Consider the following 21,445-nt stretch of genomic DNA (forward strand, 5'->3'; position numbering starts at 1 on the left):
CAACAAACCAACAAATTAAGACCAACTACTCAGTACAGACTCATTACCATCCATAGACAGCCATTAAATCTGTCTAACCCAAGGGTCTCCATTAGAACGTTTGTACAACCACCAACCAAAGCCAGTAAGAGAACCAGAAACTACAGTGACAGAGGTAATAATGGCAGGAGTCCTTATATTAGGATTGGTAGGCTTTTAGAATGAAATGGAGGAGAGTCAGGAGCACTATCATATCTGCCGAACCCATGGTTCACCATTAAAGCGTTGGTAGACCCAATAAGCAAACCCGGTTAGGGATCCTGAAGATACAAGAACAGAAGAAGCGATAATGGCAGGAATCGTTATATCAGAGTCTCGGTCATGAGATCTGTCAGAAGGGGCTGAGATTCGAGATTGAGCTAGAGGAGGTTGAGTGGAAGAAATAAGAGTAGGTAGAGATAAATATTGGCTGTCATCAATATCGAAACCTCCTCTAGATATGTTTTGGAGTATATTTTTAAGATAACTATTGTCCTCATCCTCAGATTCTTGGTCTCCAGATATTAGTCCTGGTACTTCAGAAGCACCTTGAACAGAAGCAATAGTAAAATCAGTACGTAATAGTTGTGATTCTAGTTCTTGGCATAATCCTAGATCACTTTTGACACCCTCTAGAATATCCTCAATGGCTTCTTTTATAGTATCTCCATTATCTGCTTTGATTTCTGGGATTTTATCGCTAACATCAGTCCAGTTCCGGTTTCCACGTTCTCTTACAAGCCACTTGCTAGCTCCATCACAGTTACCATCTGTAACGCCATGGTTTATATATATCATAACGGGTGTATTTTGGTCGCATACTGGAAAATAGACAGTAATTTTTTCAACATTCCTGAGAGGGAATTTAAGACCTGTTGTTTGCTCAATACCGTCTTTATTTATGGAAGTCACTGTAAATGTCTTCTGCCCCTGGATTGCAGAGGCATGTTCACATTCTATATATCCCTCGAATAAGCTACTAGCACTCTTCTCAACCTTTATCCTATACCTGGGTTTACATCTCTCATGACAATACAGCTTCCTATCTCCTTTTGAGATATCTATGCTAACACTACGATGAACTCTGCAGCTAACTTGATAGAGTTTATCTGTAAGTTCATTGGTATAACCACCTTGTAGAGGAGACACATTCTGGTAAAACTTAGTAGCCTCATCCTTTACAACCTTCATCCAGTTAAGACTATCTTTGTCAAGATTCTCAAACCAGGTAAAGTTGCCATCACTAATGAACTCAACTAGAAGAGGTATATTTTCAGGATCTTCATTCCATTTATATATTCTAATTCCAGTTATCAGGTATGTAGGAAGAATTATGTCAGTATCTTTTTTATCAAATGTGGCTCTGGAAATTTTAGCACCACCTTTAACAGTGTATCCCTTAACAGTGTAGTTCGTACCAGGAAGGAGGATACGTAGAGAAGAACCAGAACTTGTGATCCTTGCACATGGAGGTGCTTTACCATCAGTATAAATCTGAGAAGGGTCTTCAGGGTTTCTGAGATTAATCGGAATAGCATTGTTCCTTTGGTAGTTTCTCCAATCTAGTAGGTATTCAAGTGAATTATTTTCATTACCTGAATGTATCCAATCCCTACCTTTACTATAGTACTTTGTTTTGGGATCACCGTGCTCAGTTGTAATTCCAATTAGAATTGGCTCATTGAGATTGCCGTTCCAGAAGTATACTGTTACTTCCTTAACATTTTTTATGGGTTTCCCTGATACTGTAGATGTTTTTATTGCCTCTCCATTCCTAAGTTTTTTATTTAGCGTAAAGGAGTCCTTATCTGAAGTTGTACCATGAATAACTCTGAATAATCCATGTGGAAGTTTGCTAGTGTCCTTAGCAACAAGAATGAGAGTCTTATCATTACCTAAGCCAACTTCGTATATACCATTAAGTGTATTATCCTTCGGTTGTTCTGTTATATTTATCTGAAGACCACTTGGAGGAAGTTTTGGAGGAGGACATTGTTTTATACCCAGAGTTTTCACGGAATCTGAGAAAATCTGTCCAAGTTGGTCCTTAACAGTATCAGGAGGCTTGTTACTGAGTCTGGAATATTCATTCCACTCATTCCCTAGCTTGGTTTTCTGATACCAGTTATACTTTTCATTGTTACTTTCCGTTTCTATGCAAAGTAGGAACGGCTGAGAGGGGTCACAAGATGATGCATAGGCAATAAGCCTCTTAATATTTTTAAAGAATTTGGTATTATCAGAAAATATCTGCCTATGATCTTTGAGTAGGATCTCTGCAACCGAAAATGGTTTATTCTCATAAATCTTATTATGTTTATATATATAAGCTGAAATGGAAAGGTGTTTGTTCACAGTGCCATCATGATGAGTGCTTATCCTATTATTGTGTCTAGGATCAGGAGAATTGTGGCAATTTGAAGATAATCCCAACCTAATCTTAACAGCTCCATTAAATACACAGCTAAGCAAGTCAAGTTTTTTCTCAAGTTCTTTTCCATAATTGGAGAAACTAGCAATCTCACCTGGTTCCAACTTTATCCATCTATAATGCTTTCCACCATAATCCCCTATATTCTCATACCAATCAGAACCACCTCCACCGGTGCGTTTAACTTCCATTAATAGTGGGTTGTCAAGATTTTCATCTCCTATCCAATAATATACTGAGACACTACTACAGTCACTTTTACTAACTGAAAGGGACTTCCATATTTTGCCATTATATTCTTGGTAGCTAATAAGATCATTTCCATAGGTAACTGGATAGGTTACCCTACCATTACCATCGTCTAGTAGAGTATGACAAAATTTTCTGTAACAGTCAATGGGTTTCCCATATTTCTCTGCATCTGACCATAGTCTAGCCTTGCCACAAGCAGGGCATGTGTACAGCTTATTACCATTATCTCCCTTACATATATCAATTTTATGGAGTATGTGAAGTCTACACGTCTGAACAACCAATGTGTTAGTCAGTTCCTGAGTTGTTCTATCGCCTGCTGGAATTACAAGACTATTGTGTAGGGGGATCCACTTCCATTTTATATTGTCTCCACCTATGTTGAAGTACAAGTGATACGCACCTCCTTTGTTACGAACCCTGAGGACAAGGGGCACCTTAATTTCATCCTTGTTATCTGTACCTTTTGTATAGTAATATGTAGTTACTTTCTCTAGATTATGATACTTTGTGGAAAATGTAGTTCTTTTACCATCTTCTATCTCAAGGGACCTTCCACCGTAGGTAAGCATTCCTATCCTTTTTCCAAGGGAACTGTGGGTAACATATCCATAATCTGTAGCATCATCTGGAAGAGTTCCCTTATCTGCCTGTATAGATTGATCATCCTGGCAGGTACCGGTACTCCTTCCCTGAGGACATTTATTTTTTATATCTATGTCTTTGGAAAACATTCATAATGCTACTTTCTAATCTCCCACCTTTCATACATTCAAATTATGTCATAGTAGTTCCCTTACTCAGCATTCTCTCCATTCATTCATCCTCCCTCACAAGACTAGCTCACTGTCAGAGAGACTATCCACAGAACAAGATGAATAACTATCAACACAGTCTTCAGTAGTACAGGATGTAGGTGAGAAGTATTCTGAGAACCCCAATAGCACAAGTACAAACCCATTTCATTCTCTGCACAAGTTAATCTAGCAATTGCAACCACAAACGTAGTTGCTCTTGCTTATCCTCAACAAAATACCATTCATAAAACTTACCACTAGTGCCTTTATTGGATACCCATACTTGAGAATATACAGATACTTTGAAAGCTCTGTTGAAAACCTTGGCATAAGACTACTATTGATGCCATAGACAAAAAACATTTCTCCGACATCGACAAGGTTAAAATAGGTATACTCGTGCAATACATACAAAAGTTCCTTCTCAAGGCACTTTATGAATGCAGACGATCCAAAATCCCAATCTGATAAAACTCTTGACTGGATTGAAGCTGAAATGCTACTAGAATAGTCTACTCTGGTAGTAAAAGCATCACTTCTTCTGTCCAAGAGCATTTTGCGATAATATCTCGGTAACCTTTTTCCCTTTACTCCGAGACTTTTATTTCCGCCCTTAAACTCTCTATAGTATGAGCCATTCTTTACCCATTCCATGCTCGATGGTTTTGTCTTTATAAACGGCAATTTTGTCATGTACCTAAAACTCATTCTTTGACAGTATAACCGTACCTGCAAAAATTACCAATCTGATTCTCGGTATAGAGATTAAAATTCTTGGAAATCCGGTTACTGTAGTAGACAGCAAATCGTTTGTCAAAAATTCCCAGTCTGTCGTAGAGCAACAGGAGCTCATCCAGGAGCCCCTCTGTGATCTCTACATTCTCTTGGACAATATCATCAATTGTCCTGTGATACATTTCATTAAACCCCTCGGATTTTTGACCGTAGCCAACACAAAGTCGCATGTAGGAACTAATAACGTGAGGGGCAGTTTCCGAGCTAATGACGAATCCTGACCTATTCAACTGTGAGAACAGTCTCTCACAAATTCTCCAAGAGCTTATCTTTATGTTTCCATAGTTGTCATTCGCTGCAGACTCGGTAACTAGTCCATCAGTCCTTTCCTCATCCGCTAGATAAATCCGCGTATTGGTGACTTGAGAATATGAAACGAGGAACTTGAATAGAGACTCCGCACTCATGTAATTTGCCAGAGAGTCAATGCGCTGTAAAAGGTCTATGCAGAGCTTTCGCTGCGACCTTGTCAGGGGAGTGTAGGCAATCTGCTGGAGATTTACGCCAATTTCCAGCAGTATTGGCTCGAGTTGAGCCTTTATGGCGTCTATTCCATCATGTTTTATCACAGAACCTGCGTTAAAGTCATTTAAATCCGCAAAATTTACGACAAACCTGAAATTGGCGTCAAAGACGAATGTGTGTCGGCAATTTTTGAGATAATCTCTTCACAAGACCTGAATGACTGCGCAAGAAGCCCAGAAGCTGAAATCTTTTGGCTTCCAGTGCCTTTCCATTTGCGATACGAGCTCCTACTTGCGTGTTCCCAGGGAGGAATCTGCCTCTGGCGCGCCAGACGCATTAATGAGACGCAAAGTCCTCTCTTTGGCTGCTTTGAGCCTCTAGTGTCGATTAGAAGCGATTACTGTAAACCTCAAATGTATAGTGAATGGGTAGTGGGATGTTGCAACAAGGACACATTATTGTGGATCTAACCAGATCCATTACAGGGAGTTGCTACCCCTCAAAGTCTAGCTCTAGTGCGATTTTTGATGATTCTCTTGCCATAGTCGTGAAGTAGCTGCTTATGGCTCTTTTTTCCAAGTCCCAGTGGCATGACAACAGAGCCAACTTTGACCGATACCTGCAAGAAAAATGAGGAAATGGAAGCAGACAAACCTTTGGCTCAGTAAGCTTTTCGTGCATGTTCATTGTGTTCCACTCAGGACCCAGCGGAATCTCCATCTTGCTATTATACTCGTGGCGATTATTGAATGGGTGAGGGAGCTAAATTTGGATGAAAGTCTACAGGCATTGGTGCATAAACTTACATTGTGAATAAAGTACTTGGCAACTTTGGGGTCCTTTTTCTTGGTCACCTTGACTAGACTCTTTTTCTTTTCCTTTTTTTCTTCTTCAACTTTCTTCTTTTTATCAATACCAAAGCCGGTCCATGATCCCCAACCGGACATTTTAGATGTTCCAGTCTCTTCCTTTTCATCGTCTGAGGAGTCTTGTAGATAGTTATCCTCATCGGGTCTAGTCACAAAGAGCTCCTTGACCAGCTTTTCGTTTGCGGTACCCTCTTGCGGTACCTCTAGTGTGCTGATCAAATTATCCAAACTAGTATCTTCTGCAAGATAATTCGCTAGACTTTTACCCGTGTCCTTTGGAAGACTTGTATAGTTCCCCTTTTCAGGTACATGTTCTGCATTTTTAGTTACAATTTTCTCCTTCTTGGGAGACTCTACATTCTCCACTCTAGTATCATCACTAGAGGGTATGATCGTGGAACCATATGCCACGGATGCTACATTTGTTACAAGCTGTACATCGCCCGCGGACTCGAAATCGTCGTCACCAAACTGATCATCAATTTCTTTCATCGCTTGCTCTAATTCCTCCTTCCTGCAAAATTTTGGGAATATTCACGTAAAACTTACGAGACTTGAGGAAGCTCCTCCTTTGGCTTCTTGTCAATTTTGATCAATTTCTGGATTCTCTTGTTTCCGTATTCATTTCCTTCTTGATCAAAGTCAACGTTAAAGTCGTAGGTAGCGCCTCCATCTTCGCTAGATTCATCATTTTCCTCTTCTTCCTCAGCCTCTTTTACACCATTTGCCATTGCCTCTCTCTGAGTTTCTATTGCGTCGCGCATAAATCGAAGGTTGAACAACCCCTTCTTTGGTATCGGTACTGCATATTGTTACATTTACGCAATGTAAACTCACCAGTTGGATCTGCAATTACCTCAAGCTTGCTGTAAGGTGATGATGGATCCTCTTCTTCCTCCTCCTCGTCATCTTCTTCGTCTTCATCATCCTCTGGTTCTGCTGGGCCAGTGGCAGATTTTATTACGGCTTCTTCATTTCGCAAATTCTGATGTTGAGTGGAAATTTCCTTAATAAGATCCTTTCCACCGTATCGAAGGGCAAGTTTTGCCCATTTAGACTGTGCTTCCTTCTTCCTCAATACCCTCCTTTCGGCACGTTTCTTTTCAAAACTGTTGCGAATATCACTTGCAAGTTCCGGGTCGTCAATCTTTGACAAGAGTTTGGCGGCAACTTGTAAATCACGTTGTTTTTGTCTCTTGTGCCACCGTTTACTTTTTATGCGATTAATTCTCTTGTTCTTCTTTTGCTCCCTGGCCAATATAGCTCTAGCCAAAGCCTTTCCTTCTATCAAATTTTCACCTGTATGCTCCTCCATCTGTTTATTATCCCCTTCAACGGCCGCCGAGAGTTCATGTTCAAAATCTGTCTCGGGTTGAAATGTAGCAGAGAGCACGTTACAGCTCGGATCCGTGTTATCCAAGTCTTCACCGTAGCGAATCTTTCTATCAGGGCGGTTTAAATCTGCAACAATGGGTGCCCATTTACTTGTAACGACTTTTTTGGCGGATTCGTAATGCAGAGTTCGTTCTATCCTATTCGTCTTTGTCTGGGACTCGGATTTCAAGAGTTCCGGGACGTCTTCTTCAATCTGCTTGAACTTATTGACCAACTTGCTGTAACTATCATCAGGTTCCGTCGCTTTAGTTATCCACTGGAAGGAAGGCTCAATATCCTCGACTTGGTTTGGGTCCAGGATACTGCTGAGCATATTTCCATCATCTTCTAGCCGATCGCAAAAGTCTTCAACGTCCTTCTCTTGAAATCTGTCCAGATCTGCTTCCTTTTCGGCCTCTGGAGCTTCGTCCGCCGACTCGATCTCCTCATCGTCTTCAATTGGGCCATTTTCGTAAATGTACTTCCACAATTCTCCGCCTTCTCTATCCTTTTTAGCATCTCGGCTCTGTTTGGGCTTTTTAGGGAGCAAATCGCCTATATCTTCGTCCTCTGGAATCTCCTCGTCATAATCGTCCTTAACTGTACGTCTTTTGGGCCTAACGCCGGCTCTCTTTTTAGCCTTCCTCATTTTTAAAAGTTTATAATCATCTTGAGGGTATACAAACGGTCAAGAATTAAAAATGAGGAACTTGTAGGGAGTGCAGCGGCGCCCAGCCAAATTCAGTGGAAGTTTTTGCTCTTCCCTGAGACTTTGCATCGCCAGGTGGCCATTTACGGTCAGATGGGATGGTAAATGGTTCTATACTGATGAAAGGTGCGCCATTCCCTGCCGTTAAGAATCTCCGCAGAGGGATAGACAGAAAGAATGAAGATTTTGGATGCCAAGGTTGAGGATTTTAATGCCATCTATACCAGCAATCATTGGAAAAATGTGCAAGGTTGCCAAAATAGGGCATTCTCGTCCGGAAAAGGCCCGGAAGTCCATAGACAAACTTCTTCCTTTACACATTTCTTCTTTACTCTCATCCCAGTGATTAGTTGGATGGGTATAAGGAATGTCTGAGGATCTGCGAGTCGTCCGTTTGCCTATGGAAAGGCATGGATACCGCCATGCGTTTTCCAGAGTTGCTGGAATGCGAAAGACTTTCCTCCAGGTTTCTCATGGCTAATGATTTGAGATGGAATGAGAATGGCTAGGAATGATAAGGGTTATCTATACAATTATTACGACTAGTTTACCGTGATGTTGTTCTGAGTAGTCACTACCAGCTCCCTCATCTCCCCTCTTATTGCATGCATGTTCTCATTCCAGCAACTCTACTTCATCTATGAAACCTTGAGGATGTGAGCTACTTAAACATGCATCTTGAAATGGCAAAGAATACTGGAGCATTGACCTCCCATGCAGAGAATGGAGGGGGTCTCTTCACCTTCTAGCCAAGGATGATGTGGTATATAATGCTAATTAAACCACACTGGATGCAGTATAAGATGGTATACTATGAGTGTACCTGTCTCCATTCAGCAGAAGGATCGGCTAAAGAAGACAGCCTTTTTCTTTGCTGGACTGGGTCATTTACAGCCTATGTTACTGGCAGCTACTAACTCTGACTACTTGCTTGACAGGTTCCTTCTCGAGAGACGTTGTTCCAATGAGTATGTTTCCAGGACAATCACCTCACTCATCTTCATAGAGGTCTTGGCAACTATTCTCATGGGAGGTTTTGCAGTGCTCTTAGGGTTATATAAATTCATACCTGAGGGAAAGAATGAAGAGGATTTTAGAGGATATCTCACAGTTGGTATACAGTGGATCATCTTAATGGGATACTTCCAAGTGCTCAGGGCTTTTACGTCAGGTGGAGAAGAGGGACACATTCAATGGTTCTACTATTCTCTACTATTTCAACACTTCTTTACCTGTATCATAGGAGCAGGTATTGGATTTATAGATGTTGACAGGGCACTATGGTACCTTATGAATATCCCTGTATCACCTGTCATCATCTTCTTGTACCAGATGCTAATCCATATGTGGTTTAGAGACTATAGACCTAGGGATATTGGGTATTTTGTGGTCAAGAATCAGATATGGTTGGGACTTATCAATTCGTGTATAACAACAGTACTGTGGACCGTAGCCTACTTTCCTGGACTTATACCAGATGATAAAGATGATGGAGTAACCATTAAGCTCTCAGAGAACAAAAGGGAAAATTGTGGAAATACTACATATCCTGCTTCTAATGGAACTAGTAAGACTATTCAAGTTACACTCACGATCGAAGAAGAGGAGTTGAAGAAAGAGCTCCAGAAGAAAAGCTGGAAGACATCTTTGGGAGATTTCTCGGAAACCTCGACAAAGAGGAAGAACCTCTTGAAGAGGAGGAAGTGGAAAACGAGCTCGAATTCTCTCGCGACAAAGTAATAAGGATTAGGAATATAATAAAACGTCGGAGAACCGCTGCTTCTAGAAGGTCTGAAGGCCCCCAAAACCTACGGAAAATCCGTAGGAGTCAAGAAGGGTAGGAACTAATAACGCACATATAACACAACCCCTACACCTAGGGCAGATTAATTAGTTCAAGTTACAAGTAAACAGGAACCTACTAACTTCTGCAAGTTCACTCATAAGGATTCTAGGTCTGGAGGAAAGTTCACAGTAAAGGAAGTAAAAGATTATACCGGTAATAATCTGAAATTACGCCCACCTATCAAAGGGCCAGTTCATGAAGTTAGTATCTACTATGAAAAGGAGAAGACTGCTCTCCTGTTACTTTGCGTGAGATCTGGCAACTCTTATGGTTACTACTGCAAAGGTACTGACAACTGTTGGTATAGGTATCGCTATGGAAGTAATGGTGGAAAGATACCAGATGGAAGTAGTACTGATAAAGGACTAGGTAAACTGCTTACTGTACTTAATAGTGGTAGCAAGGGACTGCTTGACAGTACTAAGCATTCTAAACTTTGTGGTGACCTACAGACTAGTCTCCAATCTGATCATCCCAATTATGACTATCGGAAGGTTTTATGGGATCCTAGTACTGGGTCTTTATCTCAGACCTGCATGCCACTCATTATGCATGGTTTAGCAGTTGGAGCTATGGGCTCAATTTATCCTCATTTGGTCCCCAAGACCTTGGTTTCTGCTGAACATGCTCGTATATTTAATGTCCTCAGTATGTTTTTGGCAGCAATTGTTCAGATTTTCAATCTTATATTTTTTGAGACTAAGAGTAAGGCTTTTGCCAACAGGCCTTGGAAGGTAAAGACAAATGGTACCTTGTTTGGCTTCTATATATACCGTACTTTTCATCATTTCTACTCATCATCTTTAACATCTACTATCCTGACTGGCGCATCTGTTGCTATATCAGGAGTCACACTTGGTTGGCATTTCTTGTTATGCTTTCTGTTAGTTTTATCAATGACATTTTCCTGGCAGTGGGAAGGGGTGGTATCATGGACCAGAGGAGTGGTAATAAACGTCTAGGAGGAAATCGTGAATATTTGAAGAATGATCATTCTCTCTTTAACAAAATGGCTCCATTTATGGCTCTCTCTTACATACCATTCTGGTTGACGACATCTCCAATGCTAAAGAGTTATGCTCATAGTGTCGATGAATTTTTGTCTGATAAGGATAGAGATTCTTGGCCTACTTCACGTTATGGCTTTTGGAGTTCTTGGTCACACCAGTAGATTCTTAACCAGTGTCTTCATGAGATTCTCTAATGGACTAATGTAGTCTACTAGATACTAAAATGTACTCCATACTGCCATACGGTGAGTTAGTCTTGTGAGGGAGGATGAATGAATGGTTGTCTAGGGAGTGAGTAGGTAAGATACTAGTATACTCCCTTTGGTCGTATTGAGACTACTCATGGATCTCAGAGTCTTGAATGAGCATGCTCTCTGAACATGGAGGATGACTACTGGAGAGTTAACATTAAATCTAGGTGGAAAATGTGAAGGTGGATCATGTAGTTGCACTAAGAGTGGCAATGTTTCTGGCATTACCGCCAAGAAGGATTCTAATCCACCATCTGTAACAGGCTTTGTTGCATATACCCATGAAAGCAATACCCCTTTCATCCTCAAAGGAGAACTAACTAATGGTGAGAGACTAGGTGATGGCGGAAAAGACATATTCAATGTTAGTAAAGTATCAGTATATTACTGGGATGGAGATAAAAACGAGGAAAAACCTCTTCTCATTGAAGTTAAAAAGGCTTCAGGTGTACAGAATACAGAGTACTACTATAATGACGGAGATAAGGAAACTGAAGCACAGAACAAAGATGCGACTACTTGGGTACATCACGGATATGTGGAAGGAACATCACTACAGACAAGACTTGATGACCAAAATGCTGTCATAAACAACGTCATACCATTTAACATTCATAATCCAGAAGAGCCTCTCCATTTTAGTTCTCATCGCACGAAAGGTAAAGGTATAGAGTCTGCCGGGCAAGTTCCTCAACTTAATGGAACAGAATATGTCACTACAGCTTATAAAATTAATGGGATAAATGGAAACACAGGAATTTCCCGAGTGGAATATGGAAAGAAGATAGATGGTATCGATATTCCCTCTGATCCTCTTAACATAATAAGGCTCTATTCATCAACATCTGTCGACGGAAATGCACCTCTCATGTTTAACATGAAACTACAGAATGGAGATTATAGATGGTACTTTAGCAGAGGTTCAAATGGTACTAGCTGGGGAGAAACAGGCGGAGGTGGTAATTTCTATAATCGTGATCAGCCCACTGAAGAACTTGCCAAGCAGTTGGATGAATTTATTTGCGAACACCATAAAGGGGTTACTATTGACTTATCATCTTCTAAAACTGATGGAGACAAGTATTGTTGTGAAGAACACGCAGGTAAGAAAAAAGGTAAGGGTGATGGAAGAGTCTCCGTTACTCCCATGACAGTTTCCTGCCCAACCCATTCTAGCACCAGCCAAATTTCAGCTTATAAACATTCCATTACAGATTCAAGTTTGAGACTTGCTGGCATTAAGTTCTACATTGACAACAACCAGAACAAAAGAAGACGTGTAACATCTTCCAGCTTAAAGTTGCCTATGGATGGACCAGTTGACGTTTATGTCTTTTACTGTGGTAAGAATCCGGCTCTGGTATATGTTAGTTCAACTGGAGGCACTTCCCAAACTTCCGACTGGTTTAGGAAGAGCAAGACAAGTGATACAAAAAGATGGACAAAGTTCACGTTTTCTGGTGTAACACCAACTAATATTACTGACTGTAGAAACTGGAACAAACTTGTAGGAGTCTTTAATAAACTTAGCTGTAAACAATTCTCAAAATGTCCTACATCCTCAAGAGGACGTTCTGGTGATAGTGAAGATGGATTACAAGACCTAAATGATAAAATTAACTTGGGATTATCTGAGGATGAAATTGACCCATCTCTAAAAGACACTGGTGGACCTTCCGGTGGTAAACCTGATACTGTTCCTGTCGTTAGTGGTAGTAAAGCTGAAGAGCAAACTATAGAAGGAAGCCCTGAAATTAAAAATCCCAAACAAAATACTGAAGTCCCTGCCGCTGACTTATCTGACCAGGTCCCTGGTACAGAGTCTGAGACAAAGATTCTCATACAAGGAACTCCTGTAGCTCAAATGGCTGAAGATGCCATAGATGGTGAAAGACTAAAACATCTTATTGTTACTCCTAGTGGTAATGGAGAAGAAGCTGGATCTCAAGAAGCTGAGGACGATGAAGATGAACAAAACTCTAATACTGGTCAAAATATTCTACCTGATGGACAAACTCCTACTCTTGCTACTCCTTTTGTTGACCTTGATCTTTCAAACACATCTGGAGGACCATACTCTTCTAGAGGTGCTAATGTAAAGATGGCTGTTCTAGATAGTAACATAGGTGGTGGCTATTACAGATATCAGAATTCTCTGAGAGGTGGTATATTTAAGGCTACTGAAATCAAGCATGGAACTGCTCTAGAGGGTATAACATCTTCTTCTGACACCCTTTCTAGCATCTTCACAATTGCATAGTCTTACCAAGCATACCGTCCACAGTACTGAGAAGACCTTCATCTTGCAGAGTCTTGGTAAAGCAAAGAGTAGCTATAACCGGTTAAAACAAGGGACAACGGCAAGCATGCACTCGTGCTGTCTTACTAGAAGAACACGAAATAGGCGTAACAGGAAAGATAGAACAAGAACAATGAGACTACAAGTCTTGACAAGTGAGAGGTACAACAAAGCTAGAAAGTTTAATTGGTAAATGAACGATATCATGAGGAGAGCATGGTAGGAATGGAATCCAGGAATGTGAAGAATGGTGGGGATAAATAACAGTTTGTGTAGCCATTTATTCCTCCTTATCACTGGTTTAGTAGACTAGTTGACATTCATACCTGTGGGTTAGTAGTCACAATACTCCCTGTCTTGTTAGGTTTGTCTATATTCATAGGCATGGTTGATGGAACAGGTTGAGAATCTACCTCCCATTCTCCCGAGTAGTAAAACATTCTTCCTTACATTCTCTATTTAAGCTAGTGCTTCCCAGGGTATCTTATATCGCTACTATTAAATCTTCCTACCGCCTGGAGGATCGTCCAGATGAATCGGAAATATGGACAGTAATCTACAATACTCTTCCTTCGCTTTTAGGAATTCACTAAATCATTAAGTAGCGGACTTCAAGAGTCATGTACTTGCAGTATGAAAAAGGATAGTACATGGAACTTTTTCCGTGCATATACAATCCACTACTGCAATGTGTGTCTCCAATTAACTCTTCACTGAATGGGTTATGCCATGACCACTTTTCTCCTCTTGCTTGAGACTTTGTTCGCCTCTTCCTGTAACTTTAAATCTCTGGTATGCGGAATTACTGTTTGTTTATCTCCAATTTACGCTCCAAAGTAGAGTTATTCCCATCTTATTTTCTCTTCCTTTAGTACGAAGAATGTACCACTTTTGTCCATGTTTTAGATTCTGTACGAGGGGTGGTGCATATATACATTTATTTGAAAATATGCGAGTGTTCCTGGAGTATTCTTTTCATTCCTCCAGAATAACTTGCAATCATCATGTACGTTTGATTACATGAGCTATAAACATGAATGTAAAGGTGGAAATGCTTTATCCAAAAATTATTTAAACTCTAAATATGTGGATTCTGAATCTTGTTGTAACACACCGTCTGGGAGCCGTTGATGACATCTTTCGACAAGCTTTACTTTTATCTCCAAAAACCAACAGTTTTGATACACAGTAGAGGAATGCTTAGTAACTGGTCCATAAAATGTGTAAATGCTCTGGTAAGTCTTGCAGAATTTGTACATGGGCGAATATATAGAGACGATGAACTGCATGCACATTTCCTATGTGCGACATAGTGATACATACCTATATAAACGTCTGAAGAAGCTGTTTTTTGGACAAAATAGGTAGTTGTAAGTTTCAAATGCCAAAGAAGCTAAAAGGAAAGTGCTGACTATTAAAAGGAGTACAAAGTCTGAATTAATGGTATTCACTTCCGGTGAATGTCTCTTTCTTGCATGCGGATATTTTTCCGCAATATTACCACCTCTAGAGGCTGAATTATTCCCAGTTATCTCCCCTAATTTTGTCAAAATTTCCAGAGAACTTGGATTGCCACCAAGGCCACTCTCTGTTTCCCATTCATCCAGATTGTTCATATGTATTTTATACCATCTTTTACCGTCTACAGACGCAATAGCCAAGAGTATAGGTCTTCCATTTTCCGGATACTTGTATACGACAACATGGTCCACATTTTTTGTAGACGGAATACCCCTTTGAAAAATGCCATTATTGTGAAAAGAAGCAATTGACATTTTTCCAGACGAAATATAGTGTTTGACTTTGCGACATTTGGTATAATACATTCTTATTTCCTCGCCAACAATCTCAATGGTTTGGCTGTTGCAAGATGAACAAATATACTTTTCCAAAGAGGAAATATCCACTCTATGGGCTTTGTTATGTATGCAGTTTTGCATGTCGATATCGTTGTTAAAAGTATCTATATCAAGAATTCGTCCATCATGGTTCCACTTTAGGTTATTCAAACTAAATCTAAAATATACTGTGGAAGATCCGTAACTAAGCTCAAGTATCAGTGGGTTTTCATGATCCTTATCTTCACTCCAGTAGTACACTGACGCAGATTTTAAGCTTAAATTGTATTTTGCATTCATAAAGGCAATGGTTCTATTCTTGTGTTTGGTGGATATAATTCGTGCGTCTAGAGTTTGGAGCATGTGACGGTATACATTATAGTTTTGTTCAATTCTATGATCAACTTTTATCTTGATATCATTATTGAGTGGTGGTCTTTCAGGGTCCCCGTTTACATAGTATTGTATTCCTGTCGTAATACTTAAATTCAGTACTACTGCATTTCTTATTTCTTTGGCAATCTCTTGAATATTTGTGGAGACATCTCCTTCCAAAGCCTCCCATTGGGAGTATTGAGCAAAGATATCACCCCTTTTGTAACATTTGTAGTTCCTAGTTCCTGATTTGCCAAGTCCGATTAAAAGTGGTAGCACATTTCCATCATCGTATGATAAATAGTAGATGGCCACTTTTCTGTAGTGATCGTTCCGTATGTTTAAAAATTCCTTTTGTTCTTTACCGTGATACTTGATACTACGTACATGACCTCCTTCAACTTTATGCAGGTATTCCTTGTAACCACTGAATGCTTTACGTGTTATGTATACAACATTACCACAATTGTCCATGTAAAATTCATTGGAATCAGAATTACCGATATCAACATCTACGTGCTTGTAATTGGAATCTCCATGACCGGTGCATATTCTTCTTTCCATTTCCCCTATTTCTCATTACATTTACAACATTCTTTCAACACTTTGCAAAATAAATAAAAACTTTGTAAATACACACTTTGGTGTAAAGATGAGAGTTTTCTGTCATTTCCTATTTAATATCTTGATGAATTAACATTCCACATGTTTCTCAACATATGGTTTAATAGTTCAGATTCTTTCAACGTGAAATTTGGGTTGTCTATGCCTAAACTGTATACGGATAAGTTTCAAGTGCCGTTTAGACCTTACATTAACCCGATATCACAGACTTTTGCACTAATTGGCCAACAGAGAATTTGTGGCCCAGGCAATGAACATCTGCATGCAAATTTTATAAAATTGTAGCTTACGAATTAGTAGACAACTATGGACTATTTTGGATATTTATGGTCTAATGAAGTGGTTAATGACTAGAAAAATGGACTTTAGAGGATGTTTCGCATGTCCTTTTTGTAGTTTATAGAGAACATGTAATGGCGTGATACTGACTAATGGGAAAGTCAATCTAAGCTATCACCCGTAATTTATGATTAAATAACCGTTATATATGTAACTACAATAGCTAGATACGATTTGTCATCATATGAGGAATAATGGAGCAAACAATGCGATTTGAGGGTTTTCAAGAGTCTCATCCAACTGTACCATATTTCATCCTATAACGTCCGTGAACACGCTTTAAAGTAGTTTTGCAGTAATGTAAAAATAAAGGACCTAGCATAAATTGTAAATTACGCGCAATAAACTGATGCACATTCCAAATATCCCTTCCCATTGTAACATGCAAAAATGCTCTCATTTATTTTTCCACTACCCCTCAACTATCATCGCCTAGATCATAATAATGGGATGTTTACACCAATACTATAGTAGATGCATCATAGCATTTTCTTGATCATCAGTGCTTATACTTGGTCCGAACCGGAACATAAAATGATAGGCATTAGCATCAAGAAGCATATAAATGAGCATCGTTAGGTGATAAAAATTGATGTGGAGAGACTCTAGAAACGACGTCCATACCAATTTACTATCTTCTGGAATAATAAGGATTGTTTATTCCACATTCCTTTTCCCACTCCAAACTAAAATACGAGGCGCCATTATAGCACATTTGAAGAGTTTTAACAACGCAAACATACAGTTAGACTAGCAGTATCTAAAGACTCTAGAAGGCCAATATAATTCTCGACTCACCATATACTTATGGAATTATGCAAAGGGCCCTCTCTATCTATCCTACAGTTGTAAATCGGTGGAAGCAACGACGGGTTCCAATAAACCCTCATTTTTATTTAATGCACATTCAAAGTATTTCACCCATTATGAGAATAAACGTCTTCTTCCTTCCTTAACCCCATGCGGTGCCAGTTATTCTTCCTTGTTGGTAACATTACGAAATGAGGATTCTAGCAGTACTATGGACGGTATGTTTGGTAAGACTATGCAGTGCAGGCTTTTGGTGCTGTGGAGGAAGTAAAACAGATGACGATGAAGTTACTGTTAGAACAGTACAAGGAGGTTCTAATGAAGTCTCTACGGAGAATCTCAGAGCAGTTCCACCTCAACATTCTATAGTTCCTGCTGGCCAGTTTTCTAGTGAAGACTCTACAGTTCCTCAGCCAGCTGGAAAAGACGGAGACGTCTCATCTTTAAAATCAGATCCTGGTACCATTGATGTAAATCATCCAGACAACTCCCAATGTCAAGCCTTTGACTATTATTATGATGATAACTTAACTAGGCTTATTGCTCCTATTTCTGGAAAGTCGATAAATGAACTAAAAGATGATACAAAAAAAATATGGTCATTAGGAAGTGGAGAGACCTTTGAATACGCCAAGGTTTATCTTAACAAGGATAAGAAAGCAGAAGTAATCTTTGTTGTAGTAAAAAAATCTTCTGAAATATCACGAACATATTATGCAAAGAGTGAGAGTGGATGGACATCTTGCAACAATCATAAAGAGAAGATTAATGATCTCAAAACAGAGGCGACAAAAACAAAAGCTGCTATTGACATTGGAAGTGAAAAGGAAACTGACCAATGCTATCTAATTTCGACCGAATTGCTCGGTCTAGAGGTAAAAATGTTTGTTCCAAAACCAGATTATTACGCTACTGAGGTTAAAAATGATAGTAAGTCCCTCTTGGAGGCGGCTGAAGATAATGGCGAGAGATGTTTATCCTGTGATATTTACACCAAAGGGAATAATAACCCGCTTCTTCTTATAACACTCAAGGTTAATAATGAATTAGACTATGAATATTTTGAGAAGGAAGGAGCGAAGTGGAAGAGTATAACACAAGAAAACTTTAGTCAAAAAAAGAATGCTATGCAAGCTGCTTGAACGTATAGACCTGATTGATGATGTACCGTTAACTCATGAATATTCACAAATTTTGTATCACACAAGAGGATTATTTTTCAGCAGAATGGTCACTGTATAAACTAGTCATCCATCTAAAGGATGGATGTGTGCTAATTAGCAGTAGTTTTAAATTTTCTATTTTTCAAATACATGCAGTAATGGTATACAGTTTTGTGGTACTTATCTGTTAATTTATTCCCGGTCCAATCCGTTCTTGTTCGCGTAAAATATCATAAGTCAAACGAATTATCACCACTAATCTCCATTATTGACTCTCAATCTCCACAAACGGATTAAAAACCAGCAAACAGGAATGGTGGAGGGGAATTTAACGACTAAATATTCCAAAAATTTAGACAAAACTTCTCATAACCTACACATTTGACTTGTCCATTTGACCTTTTGTAGCCAAACTATTGAGGAATTACAAAACCAGGTAAAGTTCCGTAAAAACCCCCATGCATGCATCACTTGGGATGAGATTTACATCCAGATTGATGGACTTTGCTTTGGGTTATTCAAGTTGGTGTTTCCATTTTATGGATTGCCAGCTCACCTTTTATCAAAGTATGGAGCATTAATCACAAAGTCTAGAGTTGTGTTTCAATTTTAGGCAAGAGAAGGAAGCGGAGGTATTGAACCTCAGATACAGAGAAATAGGACCAGTGCTGGCTGGACATGCAGAGCGTCTAAAGCGCCTTATTGACTTTGAACGGTCCATATTCCTTGTAAATGCTCCATCCACTGGTAGAGTAGCGGAATACTCCCATGGAGACGATAGTCGCGCCAACAGTCCAGACAGACATCTTTAGGCTATAGGAGCATACAGACCCATTATAACCACTTTGGTTCATTCCAGTCGCAAAAATTCAAACACACACACCTCTGGTTCCCACTTTGCCATCTTAACGAATTATCCGTGGGATCTCTAGAACCACCAACTACCTGATTACCGTTGCTGCAATTGCAAACACGACTAATTGTCACTGAAAGGGACACTCCGAGGGACCGAGGAAATTTCTCCTCTACACACCATTCTAGGTACCCTTGTCTTCCTCAGACACACTGCTTACAAAGCTTTGTGCAGTCGCATAGTCTGATAGAATCCTGTCAGTGGAGGCTCAGATAGCCGCAAAGAATCCACATGGCCAACGTTACAGGCCAATATTTGCGATAGGACCGACTAGTGTCAAGGAATCCAAATTTTCCTTCCGATGCTCCACCCCATGGGTCTAAATCCCGAACAGATGCCAGTTTCTTTAATTTTTTTAACTTGGGACTTTTATTTTATTTCATTTATAGAGCCTTTAGACTTTGTATATTTGCTCATTTGCCCCTTTTTACACAAAACGTTCCGTTAGGTGGTCATATAGGTCATTAATTGTCCATTTCATTCTCTCATCAGAATGTCTACGTCATTAATTCTGTCTGAGGAAGACTTCAAGAGGTACCCTCACTTTCACAGGCCGGGACTCAACTTTGTGGACATAAACCCGCTCTTCAAGGACCCGGAAAAGTATGGCCAGGCGATAGCTACGATTGCGGACCATTTGAGGGAAACTTTTGGTGATACTATCGATATTTTGGCTCTGCTTGGCTCCAAGGGTTTCGTGGTTGGAGCTTCACTCGCCCACAAGCTCAATCTTCCGTTTATGCTCTTGAGAAAGCGCGGAAAACTTCCAGGTTCTACCACCTCAGTATCCTATGCCTACAACTATGGCAAGTCTGTTTTGGAAGGACAGGCAGAGACCATTAAACCTGGTCAAAGGGTTGTCATTGTGGATGACGTCGTAGGCAGCGGAGGATCAATGGCTGCTGCATGCGACTTGATTAGAAAGATGCAGGGAGAAATTCTGGAAACCGTCTCCATTATTGAGCTGGCAAGTCTGAATGGAAAGGATAAATTTGGTGGAGTTCCGCTATTCAGCGTCGTACAACTCGGGAAACCAGAATTGGAGCCGGGAGAATAGTTGGAAATTTCAGGTGTGGCACCAAGGACAAAATTTGGTAAAGATTTCCAAGTGTGATACTAGGACCGCCGAAATTGGTAATAATCACAAATTTAGAGATTGATATGTTACAAAAGTAATAAAACGTAAACCCAAATGCAGATTGCGATAAATCGCAAGTGGCCGTATATCCACGATTTTAACGTCAAATTCAGATTTTTGGCACAGTACCTTCACTAACAAAATGAATAAGTGCCGTAAAGTTTTCTCTTATAATACACTTATACGGTATTTATGTACTAGAATTGAGTGCAATGTTTACAGACGAGTGAATGTAAACGTTAAAAACCACATGCAGTTTAGCATGTCACAGGTATACTTTACAAAAGTTTGCGATTTTTCCCAGTAAATCTATATGAGGAATATAGAGCAAGTGATCCTTCGCTCATGCAATTGACATGAATGACCTCTGCATGCAGGGTACTATATACCTCTATAAATTTCTCATACTTGCCGCCATTACATTCACCTCAAGGTATATACAACTCCATTTCAGGGTTCTTTTCTTGGACGTTCTCTTCGGGTAGTTCCTCTGGAATCATCCATACGAAAAAAACTGGCGCCAGATGCAAGAGCGAACAAATGACAATAAGTGGGACTAACCCATCAAAATTTTTGTTATTCACTCCGAGCAGATATGTACATATGGCCGAGATGTACGTACTTACGTTGATTCCCATGAGTTGAACGGTCCACAACAACGAATACATACTCGATTCTATTCCCTGCGGACATAGGCGTACGCTCAAAACTAATATTGGAAGTGCATGGATCTCGTTAAAGAACTCCAGAATAGAGTCATCTGTAAGGATAAATGCAACGTCTGGAATACCCATATTAACGTTCCAACGCTTAACCAATACGACGCTCATAAGGCAAAATAAAGTCACCAAATATGTTGTGGTTACGTAGAGCTTTCGCACATTTAGTTGTTTGCAGAATTTGGAATAACAATAAATCCCTACGATATTTGCAATAGCCTGAACTGCTGCAAATCTTCCAAACAGTTCCGGTTCAAAGTGCAGTTTCTCTGTCATGAAGTAAAACATCGCAGTTCCAGCCGAAGGGGTGACCTAAATGTTACAATTAGTACTAATAAGATGTAAGGATATCATGAATGTGGTTGGAATGATAGTGTAGTAGTGGGTCATCTATATCCCTGGAAGGGTCC

The 21,445-nt window shown here is 39.8% G+C and overlaps 9 protein-coding genes across 9 annotated transcripts, besides 1 other annotated feature; 4 read left to right on the forward strand and 5 right to left on the reverse strand.

The window, feature by feature from the left end:
• Positions 1–228: 228 nt before the first annotated feature.
• On the reverse strand, positions 229–3,435 carry BEWA_038620 (hypothetical protein; the record flags this gene model as incomplete). Its single annotated transcript, XM_004833219.1, has 1 exon — positions 229–3,435. The coding sequence occupies one exon, from the start codon at positions 3,433–3,435 to the stop codon at positions 229–231; it is 3,207 nt and encodes a 1,068-aa protein (XP_004833276.1).
• Positions 3,436–3,684: 249 nt separating this feature from the next.
• BEWA_038630 (conserved hypothetical protein) lies at positions 3,685–4,700 on the reverse strand (the record flags this gene model as incomplete). The annotated part of the gene is made up of 2 exons (XM_004833220.1): positions 3,685–4,195; positions 4,228–4,700. 2 exons carry the CDS (start codon positions 4,698–4,700, stop codon positions 3,685–3,687), a joined length of 984 nt encoding a protein of 327 aa, XP_004833277.1.
• A 557-nt stretch (positions 4,701–5,257) lies between these two features.
• On the reverse strand, positions 5,258–7,650 carry BEWA_038640 (conserved hypothetical protein; the record flags this gene model as incomplete). The annotated part of the gene is made up of 5 exons (XM_004833221.1): positions 5,258–5,377; positions 5,413–5,520; positions 5,565–6,141; positions 6,177–6,429; positions 6,465–7,650. The coding sequence occupies 5 exons, from the start codon at positions 7,648–7,650 to the stop codon at positions 5,258–5,260; spliced, it is 2,244 nt and encodes a 747-aa protein (XP_004833278.1).
• Positions 6,512–6,568: a sequence feature (CT-rich).
• An 873-nt stretch (positions 7,651–8,523) lies between the features above and the next one.
• BEWA_038650 (conserved hypothetical protein) lies at positions 8,524–9,450 on the forward strand (the record flags this gene model as incomplete). Its single annotated transcript, XM_004833222.1, has 1 exon — positions 8,524–9,450. One exon carries the CDS (start codon positions 8,524–8,526, stop codon positions 9,448–9,450), a length of 927 nt encoding a protein of 308 aa, XP_004833279.1.
• Positions 9,451–10,953: 1,503 nt separating this feature from the next.
• Positions 10,954–13,077, forward strand: BEWA_038660 (hypothetical protein; the record flags this gene model as incomplete). The annotated part of the gene is made up of 1 exon (XM_004833223.1): positions 10,954–13,077. One exon carries the CDS (start codon positions 10,954–10,956, stop codon positions 13,075–13,077), a length of 2,124 nt encoding a protein of 707 aa, XP_004833280.1.
• Positions 13,078–14,414: 1,337 nt separating this feature from the next.
• On the reverse strand, positions 14,415–15,893 carry BEWA_038670 (hypothetical protein; the record flags this gene model as incomplete). The annotated part of the gene is made up of 1 exon (XM_004833224.1): positions 14,415–15,893. The coding sequence occupies one exon, from the start codon at positions 15,891–15,893 to the stop codon at positions 14,415–14,417; it is 1,479 nt and encodes a 492-aa protein (XP_004833281.1).
• Positions 15,894–17,293: 1,400 nt separating this feature from the next.
• Positions 17,294–18,244, forward strand: BEWA_038680 (hypothetical protein; the record flags this gene model as incomplete). The annotated part of the gene is made up of 1 exon (XM_004833225.1): positions 17,294–18,244. The coding sequence occupies one exon, from the start codon at positions 17,294–17,296 to the stop codon at positions 18,242–18,244; it is 951 nt and encodes a 316-aa protein (XP_004833282.1).
• A 1,427-nt stretch (positions 18,245–19,671) lies between these two features.
• Positions 19,672–20,235, forward strand: BEWA_038690 (Phosphoribosyl transferase domain containing protein; the record flags this gene model as incomplete). Its single annotated transcript, XM_004833226.1, has 1 exon — positions 19,672–20,235. One exon carries the CDS (start codon positions 19,672–19,674, stop codon positions 20,233–20,235), a length of 564 nt encoding a protein of 187 aa, XP_004833283.1.
• A 509-nt stretch (positions 20,236–20,744) lies between these two features.
• Positions 20,745–21,323, reverse strand: BEWA_038700 (conserved hypothetical protein; the record flags this gene model as incomplete). Its single annotated transcript, XM_004833227.1, has 1 exon — positions 20,745–21,323. The coding sequence occupies one exon, from the start codon at positions 21,321–21,323 to the stop codon at positions 20,745–20,747; it is 579 nt and encodes a 192-aa protein (XP_004833284.1).
• Positions 21,324–21,445: the final 122 nt, after the last annotated feature.

This window comes from Theileria equi, assembly GCF_000342415.1.
Source record: "Theileria equi strain WA chromosome 2 map unlocalized gcontig_1105316255037, whole genome shotgun sequence".
NCBI lineage: Eukaryota > Apicomplexa > Aconoidasida > Piroplasmida > Theileriidae > Theileria > Theileria equi.